General features: G+C 55.3%; 1 protein-coding gene across 1 annotated transcript; it reads left to right on the top strand.

Moving 5' to 3' along the window:
* The first annotated feature begins 511 nt into the window (after nt 1–511).
* Nucleotides 512–7,522, top strand: PAX1 (paired box 1). Its single transcript, XM_071582018.1, is given in 7 exon segments — nt 512–956; nt 1,289–1,679; nt 2,097–2,207; nt 2,209–2,819; nt 4,106–4,251; nt 4,713–4,932; nt 7,109–7,522. Coding segments are annotated over 7 exon segments (2,016 nt in total). The 3' UTR covers nt 7,201–7,522.
* Nucleotides 7,523–15,308: the final 7,786 nt, after the last annotated feature.

Genomic DNA, 15,308 nt, shown 5'->3' with positions numbered 1-15,308 from the left:
GGCTGCGGTCACGGCTGTGCGAGGCTTCCCGTCGGAGATGCTCCAGCGCCGGGTCTCCTCCGAGCGCGCCCCCGAGGGAAAAGATTCCTCCACGGGTGGGAGGGGACCCTCACACTCCTCGAAAAAACATTTCCATGGGATCACAAGGGCAGGGAGAACCACACCTGCCTTCCCCGTCCGCCGTTCGTTGCTGGGCTTCCCGCGGGCCGCGGCGGCCGCTCCGCCAGGCTGAGAACGGCAAACTCATGGCAGGGCCCCCCTGGGCGCTGCAGCCGGGTGGGTATAGGGGGGGTGAGGCAATCACGGGACCCCCACCCCGAGCGATGCTCCACTCCCGTTTAATCTATCCGCTCCCTTTTCCCGGCGCTTTCTCCAGCGCTCAGGCGGCGCCGTCTGCAGCGACGCCTCCGCGGGTTCACCCCCCCGTCTCGGGTGGGTAGGGGGGCACAGAAGAGGGTGGGCTCGAGTGGGTAATCCCTGGGGGCTTCCCCCCGTGCCCGTCCGCGCGGGGATGCCGTTGGATGCGCTGCCCGCGCCGCCGGAGGGGGGCCGGGCACGGGGAGGTGGGCGCTGTGCCCCCTCCAGCCGCCCTCAAAGCGGCTGCGGAGCGGCCTTGCCGTGCTGCTGCCCCCGCTGGGCCCCCTTTGCCCCCCACCCTTTCAGTCGTTTGCGGGAAAACACTCACGATCTTCCCACCGACCTCTCCTTGCGAGGGGGGATAAAAATCCACAGGAATCTCCCGACCACTCGCCCCATCCACGAGGCTGCTCTCGGGCGTTATTGTGGGGGGGTAAAATCGGATTTCAGTGCTGGGTGGGCAGCAGCGTGTCCGCAGGGGAGCCCCCCGGGGAAGGGTTCCGTGGGGTCCCCCGCCCCACTAAAGCACGGCCCGATCCTCCCGGAGCCCCCGGCGCTGCCCCCGCCCGTGGGTCCCGTCGGGGCCGGAGGCGGGGCAGGTGCGTGTCCGAGTCCCGCGTGGGAACGAGAGCGCAGAGAGAGCCAGGAGCGACCCTGACGCCTTACGGAGGCGGGGGACTTGGGACCCCCACGGTGGACTCCGCTCCGCCTTCCCGCAGCTCGGGGGATGTGCGGGGGGATGTGCGGGGGTGTGCGGGAGGGTTGCCCAGGGGTGGCGGGGCGCGGGCCCCGAGGGGGCGGGCAGAGGGTGGCGGCCCCCCCCGGCCCTTCTGGCCGCGGCCATTTAGGAGAGGGCGGGAGCCAATGGGCGGCGGCGTCGCCGCCGTGACGGCCGGGATTGACGTGATTCCCACGTCAAATTGATCCCGAGGAGCGGCGGGGGCTTCCCGCGAGCGGGGAACCGGCTCGGCGCCGCCAGGACCCCCCGGCCGCCGGCTCCCCGCAGCCCCCGCCGCCCCCCGGGCTCTCTATGCCGGGGCAGGCGCTGCCCCCTCCCCGGGCCGAGCGGCGCGACCCCCGCGCCGGGCGATGGGTGAGTGCGGGCGGCTCCGCGAGGGCTCCGGGACGGCTCCGCCGGGGGAGGGCACCGGGCAGGGGGGAGGCGGCGGCCGAGGGTCCGGCCCGGAATGGCCCGGCCCGCAGCACCGGGGCCGGAGCCTGCACGATGTGCCCGGCCGGGAGGGCTCCGGGTTCCCTCGTTCTCCCCGCTCCTCCCTTCGCATTCGCTCAGCTCCCTGTTTGCGGCTCTTTCTCTCGGTCTCGTTCTTTCGCCTTTTCTCTGTCTTTTTATTTTTTTGCCCCACTCCTCTTTTTTTTCTGTCCTCGTTCCCCCCTTTCCTTGTTTCTCTTTTTCTTTTTCTCTCTTTTTCCCTTCTGTCTTTCCTCCCCTTCTTTTTTACTGTCTCTTTTCCCTCTTTTCCTTCTATTTTTCCTATGTATCTTTCTCCCCTCCTTTTTCCTCCTGTTCTTTTTGCTTTCCTGTCTCCTTTTTTCTCTTTCTCGCTTTCTCTCTCCCAGGGAGAGAATGTTCTCATTTTCCCTTCCCTTTCTTTTTTCCTTCCCTTTTCCCCCCCTTCGCTCTTTTTTCTTACTTTTTTCCCCCCTTTCTCTCCTTCCCCTTCCCTTTTCCTTTCTACCCCCCTGTTCCGTTCCTTTTCCCTTTCCCCTTCCCTCTGCAGTCCCGTCCCCGTCCCAAGCCCGCTCGCTGTTCGGGCAGCCCGCTGGGACCACAACCGGCTCGTCCTCGTCTCCATCCCACCCGTGCCATGCCACCCATGCCATCCATGCCCTTCCCGCAGAGCACACGTACGGGGAGGTGAACCAGCTGGGCGGCGTGTTCGTGAACGGGCGGCCTCTGCCCAACGCCATCCGGCTGCGCATCGTGGAGCTGGCGCAGCTCGGGATCCGGCCCTGCGACATCAGCCGCCAGCTCCGCGTGTCCCACGGCTGCGTCAGCAAGATCCTGGCCCGGTACCACGAGACGGGCTCCATCCTGCCCGGTGCCATCGGCGGCAGCAAGCCGCGGGTCACCACCCCCGCCGTGGTCAAGCACATCCGCGACTACAAGCAGGGCGACCCCGGCATCTTCGCCTGGGAGATCCGCGACCGGCTGCTCGCCGACGGCGTGTGCGACAAGTACAACGTGCCCTCGGTCAGCTCCATCAGCCGCATCCTGCGCAACAAGATCGGCGGGCTCGCCCCGCCGGGCCCCCCGCCCGCGCTGCCCTGCGGTCACATCTACCAGTACCCGTACCCCGGCCCCGCAGCCCCGCCGCCCGCCAAGGCTGGCGGGCACCCGGCCGGGCACCTCGGGGCCCCTCCCGTCGGGCTGCCCCGCTCCTGGCCCTCGGCGCACTCCGTCACCAACATCCTGGGCATCCGCACCTTCGTGGAGCAGGCGGGTGGGTACCAACCCCGGCCCCGGGCTCGCCGCAGCCCCGGCCGGCCCGCCGCAATTTCGCTTCCCCCCAGCCCCCTTCTTTTTTTTGGTCGGTTTTGGGGTTTCTTCGTCGAGTTTTGCGCTTTTTTTTCTATTTCTTTTTGTTTTGTTTTATTTTTGTGTCCTTCCTTGTTGGTTTGGTGTGTTTGTTTTTTTATTTGTTCCGAGGTTTTGTGTGTGTTTCAATTTTTTTATTTATTTCATGGGGTTTATTTGTTTCGTGCTTTTTGGCTTGTTTTGTGCTCTTTTGCTTGTTTCGGTGTGTTTTATTAGTTTCGTGCCTTTTTGTCTGTTTCGTGCCTTTTTGTTGTTTCGAGCTGTTTTGCTTCTTTCGTTCTTTTCTATTTGTTTCAGATTTTTAGTTTATTTCGGGGTTTTATTTTTTGTTTCGTTTTTTGTTTTTGTTTGTTTGGGGTTTTTTTACTTGTTTCGTATATTTTGCCTTTTTTTTTTTTTTGAGGGCCACCCCCCGCTCCACCAGCCCGTCGGGGTGACTGGGCCAGATGCGGCCTCGGCTCAGCCACATTTGAACTTTTTATGAAAAATGTGGAAAATATTTTCGTAGGGATGATAGATTGCCGACCGCAAATTCGGAGCCCTGAATTTTCCTTTTCAAAAGAGGATTAAAAAAATTATATATATATGTGGAAAAGGGGTAAAAAGGGAGAGAAAAAAAAAACACAGGAAGGGGGAAAAGAGAAGACAAGGCACTTCGTATCCGGCCTCCGGGATACCCCGGGAAATTTGGGGGCTCCGGGAGCAGCGGCAGCGCCAAGCCCCGAGCCCCGCAGACTCCGGGGAGGGGACACGGGACGTGGCAGGAGCGTGCGGGTCCTTTTATCCTTCAAAAAGCCCGAGTAAATCAACCGCATGCGTTTTGCCCCGTGCGATCATTTATCCTTAAAATTCCGATGTCAGTTTTCTAAATCTCCCTTCGTCAGAAGAGAAATTGGGCTCCCTAAATTACCGGGGGCCGGGGCCTGGAATTGGCAGGGAGGAGGGGGGGATGCAGAGTCAGGTTTGGGGGCGCTGCCACAGCCTCTCCCCGCGGTTTGCTGCCCCATTTCGGTGCGGTGGGCAGTGCCAGGGATGCTGGGGGGCACTGGGAGGGAATGCGGGTTCCTGTACCCCCTCTCCCTGCGTTTATACACTCAGACATTGGCAAACCCGGGATTTCCCTCTGTTTCACCCCAAAACCTCCTCGGGCGGGGCCCGGGGGTGTTCGAGGGCTGACGCTTTGCTCCACAGGGGCTCTGGCTGGCACAGAGGGGGCTGCCTACCCCCCCAAAATGGAAGAGTGGCCCAGCGTGAACAGGACGGGCTTCCCCGCCCCGGGCCAGGCGGTCAACGGGCTCGACAAGGCGGCCATGGAGGGGGACATCAAATACCCGCAGGTGACAGTTGGGGGGACAGCAGGGGACAGGGAGGGACAGGGAGAGGGGCAGTAGGGGTCGGGGAGAGGGGACAGGGAGAGGGGACAGGAAGAGGGGACAGGAAGAGGGTAGGTAGGTGGCATGGGTGAGGCAAAGAAGAGGGCAGGGAAGGGTAAGACAGAGGGACAGGGAGGAACAGGGAGAGGGGCAGTAGGGGACCGGGGACGGGGACGGGGAAGGAGGACGGGGAGGGGGGACAGGGAGAGGGGACAGGGAGAGGGCAGGGAGGTGGCATGAGTGAGGCAAAGAAGAGGGCAGGGAAGGGTAAGACAGAGCGACAGGGAGGGGACAGGGAAGAGGCAGATTTCCCACCGCTCCCATTCCCCCTCTACCCGAGGGGGACCCCGATCCCCAGAGCCGGGTGGGCTGTTCTGAACCCCCTCCCTCGTCTCTCCTCCCCGTCTCTTTGTGCCCGTCCTCAGCCCGGCCCGGGGCTCTCCTCGATGGGCACCTTCCTGCCGGCCTGTGCGTACCCACCCTCCAGCCAGCCCGGCGTGTACGGCGGCTCCCCGGGCGGCTACATCCCCCCGGGCCCGCCCTGGCAGCCGCAGGGCACCCCCCTGGCACACCACGGCCACGGCGTCACCGTCCATGGCGCCGACCTGGCCACGGCCATGGCGTTCAAGCAGCCCGGGAGGGAAGGTGAGAGGGTGACAGAGGAGGGGACAGAGGGGGGGACCCCCGGGAGAGCCGCGGACCCGACCGGGGGGATCGGAGAGAGGGAGAGGGGCGGGAGAGGGGATAGGGGTTGCAGCGGGTGCCCCCACCCTCAGGCAGGGTGAATATCTGCAATATCCACCCAATTTCATAAACCTGAGCGGCCCCGGCATCCCGTTGTTCAGACCCTCCAGCCTCAGACACCTCGCGGTTATAAATTGGAAATCATTTTCCCTTCCTCCTTGGCACTCGCTGGGAATCGCCAGGGAAGGGGGAAAATTCAGGGCGAACTCAGCGCTGTCCATACCCCCGGAGTGTGGGGGTGCGGCGGGACAGAGCAGGAGCATTTTCCACACATCCCTCCCAAATTAACAGGGATGCCAAGAGGCCGAAAACCTCGGAAGGACACAGGAAGGCAGAAGTCTTAACTGAGAATTCTTAATTCCTAGTAATTAACTATTCATTATTAAGTCAGAGTAATTGTTTAACGATTTATTATTAATTATTAGAAGTAACTATTATTTAATTTGTTCCCAGACTAATAATTAATTTATTCTTTCCAAACGCTCCGCTGAAAATTCCAAAGGAGCAATTTGGGGCTGTTCTTTTATCTCCTGTTCATTATTTCGCCTTATTAATGGAGCTCTATTTCCTCGATGGACGGTTTCGTTTTAAAAATCCCGATTTTTCCACGGGGAGTATAAAATCCCTGTTGATATTTTTGTTCTTTTCCGACGGTATTAGGTGTTCCATTAATTTAATTAATTTGCAACTAATTTTCCGCTTATTAGTCCATTTTTATGTAGTTTTTCTAGGGGTTTAATATTTTATTTTATTGGTTTGGTTTTTATCCTTTACCATTTCTAACTCGATCAACCTGCTGTGAGTAATCAAGAGATCAAGAATAGAAAATTTAAATCGATGATTTAAAGGGGAGGAAAAAAGAGGGAGAAACCGAGAGGGAGAAAGCAAGTGAGAGGAAAGAAGGAAGGAAAAGTTACAAAAGAAAATGAAAAATAAGGAAAGAAAAAAAGGATATAAAATGACCAAAGGCAGGAAAACCGACCTGTCCATATTTAGTTTATTTTTGAGGTATTTTAAATGACTTGGAGCCTGAATTTTCTGATTTGCTGATTTTTAAACTGCCGTGTCCAAAGACCCACAGACTTTCTCTAAGCGTTTGTGGGTTTTTGTTTCGTGTGGGATTTTTGTTGTTGTTTGTTTGCTCGTGATTTTTTTAAATGCATTTTTTAGTTTTTAAAGCTTTAAAATTTCCCTTAATTTATTTCGAATCGGTTTTCTCGTTCTGCTGCTTATCTAGAACAACAAAAATATTGGATTGTCTGGAAAAATCCTGACCTGAGCACGGGCTGGAGGAGAAAGGGGGGGGTCACCCAGTGGGATGGGTTGGTGGCTCCTGGTAGGATGGGTTGGTGGCTCCTGGTGGGATGGGTTGGTGGCTCCTGGTGGGATGGGTTGGTGGCTCCTGGTCCCTGCAGCGGGTGCGGAGAGGGGGAAGAGGATGGAAAGAAGGATGAAAAGACACACAGACAAATTCAGCCAGGCAATTTCACCCTCTAATTTCAGAATTTTTCCAAATTCCCCAAACTCCCCCTGGTTATCCCAGTGCCCCCGGCAGCCCCGGGATAAATATCCCCCTCCCCGAGGGCGGCGGGTGGATGGAGAGAGGGAGATTGCCAAGGTCTGGGCCAGCCTTGCCGGGAGCTGGGGCTGGGAGGAAGCTCTGCAGGAGTTTCCCAACCGCTGGAAGGGTGTGACGGTGCCGTCCCCGTCCCCTCCCAGCACCGGGGGCACAGTCCCCTCCCAGGACACTCCAGCTTTGAGGCAGCGTTCTTTAAGGATGTGTTCCGTGTGTGGCTGGGACAGGGCTGGGTCCCCTACCCAGGGAAATCCCGGTCCCTGGCGATGCCATCACCATGGTCCCTGTCACTGGACGCATTCCCCTTTTCCCTCTCTGTTTCTCCTGGATACAAGGAGCCTGACAGCTCCTTTCCAAAGGGCTGCCTTTCCCAGGAGCTGGATGAGGAGCCCTGAGGGGCAGAAATCCTCTTGGGGGGCTGTTGGAGGTGGGTCCATGTGCTCGGAGTTCATCAATCCCCTGCCTTGTTGTCTGGTTTTTTTCTTTCCACCTTTCCTGCAGTCGTGGACAGAAAACCCACCAGCCCTGTGGGGAAACCTCCGGACCCTCTAAGCACCATCCATGGACTCTCTATCCCAACCTCCTCGTCCTAGAACCGTGGAGCAGCTGCCTAGAGACAGGGACTCTTGGAATAAGCACCTGCAAACTGTAACTGAAGCCTGAAGTGCTATCGAACTGTTTCCACAGTGCCTCCAAACTGTTCTCAGAGTGCCACTGCCACTGCAAGGACAGGGAGACAGCCTGGGCAGTGAGAGGTGACTTTCTCCCGTGGCAAATCTTGGTCAGGACATTCCCAGAGTGGTACTTTACCTCCATTGGATCGGAAAGGGATGACAGAAGAGACTCAGCCTTTCTTCTTTATTTTTGTTCCCCTCTTCCTTTCAGTTGTCCTTTCTCCTTCCCCACGTCCCTGAAGACCGCTGGATGCAGCAAGTGCATCCATCCCCAGACACTTCTGGGAGCATCCCTGGTTCTGTCCCAGACCAAGGGAGCAATTTCTGGCTTTCCCACGCTGGAGCATCCATCCTGGAGCCCTTTCTCCATCTGCCTTCCAGAGCCTCTGCCCCGGAACAGGAACGGACAAATGTGCCACAACGTTTTATGATATATTTTTCTAATAACAAACCTTAATAAAAAGTGACAGCTCTGTGCACACACCGCTGACCTCCCTCCCTCCCTCTCTTGGGATCTGGCTGAGCACTATCACTTCTCCTGGAGTCTCCCAGCCTCAGGCAACGTCTGTGAGCGGGAGAACTCTGTGGCATCTCGTGCACGCTTGGAATTGCCCCGTGCCAGGCCTGGAGCTGTGCCCCCACCCCAATGTGAGTGCATTGCAGTCCTGCTCCCCACTCTTCGTCCTGGGCTTCTGCTGCATCCAGGGGGTACATGACCTCGCTGGGTGACTCCTGGTGGGGATACAGGGCAGTCCTGGCTGCCTCCCACCCACCTCACCTGATCCCAGGAGACTGGTGGGGGCTGCCCACCCACCAGGGCTTGTCACCGTGTCCCTCCCTCCTGCCCAGACGGCGGGGGTGGTTCAGGATGGGCTCCCCAGGCTCTTGCATTCCCTGGCTCCACCAGCCGCTGCCATTGGCGTCGGTCCCTTCATTGTCTGCAGAAGGGGAAGGTCCTCCAGCGGGGCAGGGAGGAAATATCCTGGCAGGAGAATACACGCGCCTGGCTTTCTGCAGAGCGGGCGTCTCTGCGGGAGGGAGAGCGGCAGCGAGAGGGATGCCGAGCACATCCCACCCCAGGAAATTAGTCTGGCTTCGCCCTGGGGGTGGCAAGATTCAGTTTTGCCTCTGCCCCTGCGAAGCCTCCAGCTTTAGCGGGGCTGTACATCCCGCTGCAAAGCTTGGGAGAGGAAGGAGGGAATTTTAAGTAGGTGAGAGGATTGTCTCAGGGTAAGATCTGCTGCCAAACCGTCACTGACTGGATTCTAAAGGATGTGAGGATGTGAGGATGGAGGAGTCATCTGAAACTAACGGCCTGGCTAGTCCTCTGCCAGGTCTATCCATTGAAAGCTGCATTCCGGTGTGTGGCAGAGCAGCTTTGGAGTGATGATGGACAGTAACACCCTTAAAAGCACGGGTGTTTGCCGTGGGGTGGGTTCTCAGCACCCTCTGTGACTCCTCATCCTCCATCCAGGCATCCTGTGGAACAGCGGGCTCTGACGGATCTGGGGTGAGAAGCAGGAGAGCTGGTGTCGGGCAGGGACACAGTGAAGAGTCCAGTCTTTTCCATCAGCGTCCTGCTGGGATTGTGCGCGAGTGCCCGAGTTATTCCCGGAGTTATCCGCTTCCAAGGCTGTCAAGGAGCTGCCCAAACCTGGAACAACAGCTGGATGCTGAGCATCCCTCGGAGCCCCGAGGCAAAGGCGTCCCTTTGCGGGCTCTGGCTGGGCACGGGCAGCCGGAGGAACCGCCTGAGGGCACGGGCATGTCCCGAGGGAGGGACCTCTGCCTGCAGCCCCATCCGTGCGCTGGCAGATGGACTTTGCCAGTAGAGGGAGAGTCCTTGTTCCACAGCCACGGAACAGCAGCCCGATGCGGCCGGCGGGGCAGCTTCACCTTCCCAGCGGGAACGCCTCACCTTCCCAGCGGGAACACCTCATCCTTCCCCAGCGGGAACGCCTCACCTTCCCAGCGGGAACACCACATCCTTCCCAGCAGGAACACTTCACCTTCCCAGCGGGAACACTTCACCTTCCCAGCGGGAACACCTCACCTTCCCAGCGGGGCAGCCTCACCTTCCCAGTGGGAACACCTCGCCTTCCCAGCGGGAACACCTCACCTTCCCAGCGGGGCAGCCTCACCTTCCCAGCGGGAACAGAGGGACACACGGAGCGCATTCCCAGCCCGTTCTGCTGCAGGTACGGAGGGCTGAGGGGCCACGAGAGCTTTGTGCACTCAGCCTTCAGGTTCCTGCTCTTTTCCTGACTGTCGGACTGGCAGTAGCCTTTATTAAAAATGCGATTTTTATGGTTTTGTTTGCAGAAAGGATTTTCTCATTAAAAAAATACAATCCAAAACGTGTCTCCGTGCCCAGCAGCATTTTTGGTGCAGGCAGAGCATCCAAAAAGCCAAACCTGGTGGCCTGTCCCATGCAGATCCACTGACACCTCTTGGGGCAGGTCCAGGACACCAAGGTGTGGTATCTCCTGTGGGGAGAGTTAAGTGGAAGCCTTGCTGGATGGAAACACTCTCTGTTCCTGCATTCCCACAGCAGCAGGTGGAGTCTTTCCTGGAGGCCAGTGGCCATAGGGAAAATCCCTGGGGAAATTCAGTGCCTGCCTCGTACCTCAGGTAAGTCATTCCCTGTCACAGAAAATGCTGGGAGCAGACACCCCAAGTAAATCTGAAATAAAATCAGTCCCTTTAGCATGAGGTGCTGCTCTGCCTTGCCATGAGCCAGGCTCACAGCAGATTCCTGCTGTGCAGGCAGACTCACATAATCCAGGGAAAATTGGACTTGATGGGAGCAGAACTTTTGGAATTGATGGTAACAAAGTGAGAGGGTGGAAACAATCTGCTCTGACACTCCTGCAGCGACAGGTTTGTCAAAATCGATACCATCCCTCAGAACACGTCAGGTTTGATGAACTGCTTCTTTCTTTCTGAAAAACCAAATGAGGTTAAAACTGTTTCCATCAGCTCTACCTGCCCCATAAATCTTTAGCACTGTCTGGAGAGCACTGAGCAGGATGGAGAATGTTCCAGACCTCGCTCAGACCTGGGCTCTGTTACTGGAGACTCGCTGGTGGACCACGGATTGATTTTCTTTAGAGCATGTTGAGAATCCTAAATATTTAAACCCATCCCTCTGGTTAAGGAGCAGGCTGTGCTGGGGCACTGGGGCTTGCAGATGTTTGGCACAGACCCTGCTCTTGCAGGGTCTGCCTTCCCATGGCCCTGAGCTTCCAGTGCTCCCCACGCCGGTTTGTGTGCCAGTGCCTGGAGAATTTGGAAACAGGAGCTGGTTGGAGGGGGTGCCCTCAGAGACCAAGTGGTGCTGCTGTTGGCCTGGCAAAGAACCAGGCTCAGCATCCCATGGGTGTCCCACATCTGGATGGATCATCCCAGGATCTTGCTGGTAAGGACCCAGCCCTCACATGGGGGGTCAATGTTCTGTAAATGCTACTCAGGCTGGAAAACAGCCTCTATACAACTCTCTAGACTGACACAAATCTTTTGGGTTCTCTGTAATTAAATTCTTGTCCTCTTGGAGCAACACACGAGATTTTGAGCCCCGCTCTTGAGAGAAGCTGCAAATCCAACCATGATTTACAAGGTTATAAACCTGCCTACAACTGCTTAAGTTGTGCTAGAAAATGGGAATGTGATTCCCAAATCACTCAGGCACTTCATAACATTTTCTCTTAGCAAACAGGTTTTGGTTTAGATGGGGGGCTGGGCTAGACCAGTTCACCAGCAGGTTTCTACCAGTGCTGGTGGTCATGGAGACCTTCCCCATAACCCTTCCTGGCTGCTCACAGTCCATGAGCAAAGAAAATCCCACCTCAGCTCCTCATTTCACAGCTTGAGATGCCCAATAACTGTTCCAAACCAGATGAGTTTTCTAGAAGAGCATTAATCTCCTGAGGGGGTCCTGAGCTGGGGAGCCACTGGACAAAAGATTGACTCTTACACTGACAACACCTGCTAGGAAATAATCTGGATTATTTGCATTAGTTTGAGCAAACCCAGAGTTTTCCCAAGAGTCAGGTGACTGTGATTCTCAAAGTCACCTCTTTGCTCAGTGTCTGCTGCTGAGCTCTGCCCTTCCCAGTGGGCCAGTTGTGGGATGGAATCCTTGGAGCTTGATGCAGCCCTACAGAGAGAGCAGTGTCTGTGTTGCACAGCATGTCCCAAAGGGACAGTGAAAATCTCCCCAGCTGTAATTCCATCATGGAATCCCCACCAACATCAGCACTTTGTCCAGCTGCAATGTTTATGTCTCTTGCTTGGTGTCCCAGCTGGCTGCTCCAACAGTGAGAGGCTGGAGAACAGGTTTTTACTCCCTGGAGGTGCTGAGAGAGGGTGGTGATTGGGAGGTTTAGAGGGAAAGCATCAAAGTGTGTGGTGTGTGTGGGGCTGGAGCTGCTGCAGGAGGAGAGCGAAGCGAGCACAGCCACGTCTAAGCTCTGACAACGACTCCCCTCAGTAATTTGTAGAAAGCTGGTGATGATAAATCGAAGGAAAAAATTTCCTGAGCCCTAATTATAGTGTTACTCAGCCACTGAGAAGCTCTGTGGGTTTCAGTCTCGTTGCAGAAGCTTCCAAGTCAATGGATTTTGGAGCAAGCTGGGAAAGGAAGATCAATGACTTGCACAGGGATGACAAGTCTGTTCTCCCTTGACTTGGTACTACTGATAGGAAAGTAATATTTTCCTTGGGAAAACAACCCCCCCAGCCCATTCCCCCATCCTGCAGCATGAATATGAAAGCACCTTTAATCTCCAAGTTATATTAACCTGGCAAGGCCGACCAAGGTTTTCGCTGCGGCTCTCCCGGAGATAGCCCTGTTTTGGCACTAGGTTCCCAGAAAGTGATGTCATCCCGAATTTATATGCCAGAGTTTTCCCTTTCTTCTTCAGATTTGTGGCAATGTCAAAGTTCCTCTCTGGAGCAGATCTGGTTTTAATATTTCATATTTACGTTTTTCATTTCGGGGCTGGCTGGAACCTCTTTGGGTTTCAACCTTGCAGATGCTGACGCGACGGAGGCTGCAAGGAGTGAGGAAGAGGAGCTGGGAGGGATTGATGAGCAGCCTTGGCTCCCCAGGCCTTGGGAAGTGGCCTTAAAATAGTCCCTGCTTATGTCTTAGGAGCTGTAATTGCCCTGGGACAGAAACTGCCAAATATCCCATTTCCAAGCAGCACCAACCACCGCAGGGATCTCTGCTCCGACCCACGGCTGTTCCTGTGCCCCTTCCCACAGGGAAGACCTTGCTCTGCCAAAAAGGAGGGCTGGTCAGCTGATCCCAGCTGTGGTGACCCTGCTGGAGCTGCCAGACCTCATGAATTCCCATAAAGTCCCAGGGATGTACAAGGCCCAAGTGGCAGCCACAACCCAGCAGGACCATGCACAGGGTCCCATTGGTATCCATGTCCTGGGGGTGGTACCCACTGGTAGAGGGCCACAGTTGACTTTTTCTGATCCCAGAAGAACACAGGAGGCTTGTGGGGATGTGCAGGGTTTGGATCCACAGCAGCAACTCCAGCTCCTCACATTCCTTGGGATCCACCACGGGAGAAAGTAACTGGGCTCACAAAAACCAGCAGGAAAAAAGCAGGGTGAGATCAGGCAGCTCTGGGCAATCCTGGTCACAGTTGCGTTGAGCCACAAAGCCTTTTCTGCAGAAACAGTCTGAAGCCAGCAGGGTGTTTGTCTTTTTTCTTCCTTGGGTTGCCAAAAAGTCATATTTTAAAGTTGGGAATAGTTGTCAGCATCCAAGCACAGCCCCCGGAGCCGATGACGCAAATATGACAAGAAGCGAGGTCAGATTACAAATGAGGCCACTTCAAAACCTCTCCTGGCAAACTGGAGGTTTGAAGAAAGAGATGAAATGTGTTGAGAGAAAAAAAACCAACAACCACCCAACAAACTGCTTCGTAATCTGCTTGAAAGTGAGAATAAAACACCCCCTGGCAGGATCTCGGTCTCCGTGTTTTTGGCAGGAGAGCGGCACAAATTCTGCCTGTGTTCATCCCATGATCCCCAGGGGAGCCCAGTGTGACCTCCAAAGCCACATCCCTCAAAGCCAAGGCTACACCCAGAACCTTCAGCACAGAGTCCCACGTCTCATGGAGACACGTGGTGTTGAGTGATGCCTACATGGTGGTTCCCAGCTGGGTGGGATCCATCCTTTCAGGACCACCAGCAGGGCTGAAGATGGAGGTGAGAAACTGTCAGTAGCCACTGGTGTGTCTAGTAAAGGATGGTCAGAATTCCCCAAATTTCACCTGCCCTTTTCCTGCTGGGTTGTCCACAGGATCTTTCCACAGGGTTTGGGTTTGCACCACCAGCAACTTTCCTGCCTTCTCTTCATGCCCCTTCTCTTCATGCCCCTTCTCTTCATGCCCCTTCTCTTCCTGTCCCTTCTCTTCATGCCCCTTCTCTTCATGCCCCTTCTCTTCCTGTCCCTTCTCTTCATGCCCCTTCTCTTCATGCCCCTTCTCTTCATGCCCCTTCTCTTCATGCGCCTTCTCTTCCTGTCCCTTCTTTTCATGTCCCTTCTCTTCATGTCCCTTCTCTTCTTGCCTGCCTTCTTTTCATGCCCCTTCTTTTCATGCCCCTTCTCTTCATGTCCCTTCTCTTCATGCCCCTTCTCTTCATGTCCCTTCTTTTCATGTCCCTTCTTTTCATGTCCCTTCTCTTCATGTCCCTTCTCTTCATGTCCCTTCTCTTCATGCCCCTTCTCTTCATGCCCCTTCCCTTGGTGGAACTGGATCACCAGGCTCCTCTGGGGGTGCCCAGAGCCCCTCACCAGCCTGGAAGTCACCTGCAGGATAAACACAACCACAGGAAAAGCTCCCAGAGCCCAAACTGTCAAATTTCCTCCAGCCCCGGGATTAAATTTCATCTTGTCTCCGAAGCAGTAACAAAACATCAGCTTTATGAAAAGCTGTCAAGAATCTAATTGTTTTGCAAACACTACAGATACCTCTTCCATTTCAAGGAACAAGTGGGGTTGCTTTTGGTTTTGGAAGAACTGAGTAAGCACGAAGATTTCCAAACTTGCTGAGATACAAAACACTATTGTTATACGGTACAGGGAAACAGCTGTGGGTTATAAGTACCGTTAATGTGAAACTTTAACTTAAAAAAAAAAAACCAACCCAGCCCTAAAATAAGTTAAAGGAACAGAAAACATTTCATCCATACTAATGTGAGGTTTTAAACATATCGGCTTTTAAGTGAATTGGCCATAACCACAACAATATTTTGGGTCTGACCAGAGCATATATTGTATGCAGATGTTAATTTGGCATTTGCATGCATGCAGGCAGGAAAAACCCTTCCTACGGGCTCCTTTTCCTTGAGTGCCTTGTGATCTGGAGTCACTTTAGCTTTACAAACTGATTATAAACACTAATTACCTGCAAACATGCTGTTTGCCTTAATACAGGGCCTGCAGACTTAGGTTGGGCTTTATAAAAAGGCAGAATTTGGCCGGCGCTTTCCCCCCTCTCCCTCTCCAGATACAGACATTTCTAAGCAGAATGTGCTGATTTGTCAAAAATCCAAATCCCTCCGTTAACCCTCTCACTCCCGTCCCCAGCATCGTGTGCCAGGTGAGGCTGTGATATTCTGGGGGGTTCCAGGGCTTTCTGTGCTTCCTCTGGCTGCAGAGGTGCCACTGGAGGAGCCCTGGCTGGGATTTCTGTCCCACATGTCCCCCAGTCCATCTCTGCTCCGTGGGATGAGAGAATCCCACAGGGAGCATCTGCAGCTCTGGGATGCTGCTTCAGCCCTTGGCCTGAAATGAGGAGACTTTCCCCAAAATGCTGCCACCCCCATCTGTCCCATCCTCTCTGATCCACACCGAGCTGGGATGGAGCTCATGGCAGCCACTTTGTCCCACAGCTCTCCAGTGTCCCACCAACCTACTCCATGGGCAGTGTCCCAGTCCATGCCATGGGATTGGACTGAATGATCTTTAAAGGTCCCTTCCAACCCAAAGCATTCCACAATTCTGT

The sequence above is a fragment of the Pithys albifrons genome, chromosome 2, assembly GCF_047495875.1.
Source record: "Pithys albifrons albifrons isolate INPA30051 chromosome 2, PitAlb_v1, whole genome shotgun sequence".
In the NCBI taxonomy this organism is placed as follows: domain Eukaryota; kingdom Metazoa; phylum Chordata; class Aves; order Passeriformes; family Thamnophilidae; genus Pithys; species Pithys albifrons.
This window is presented reverse-complemented; position numbering and strand designations above follow the sequence as displayed.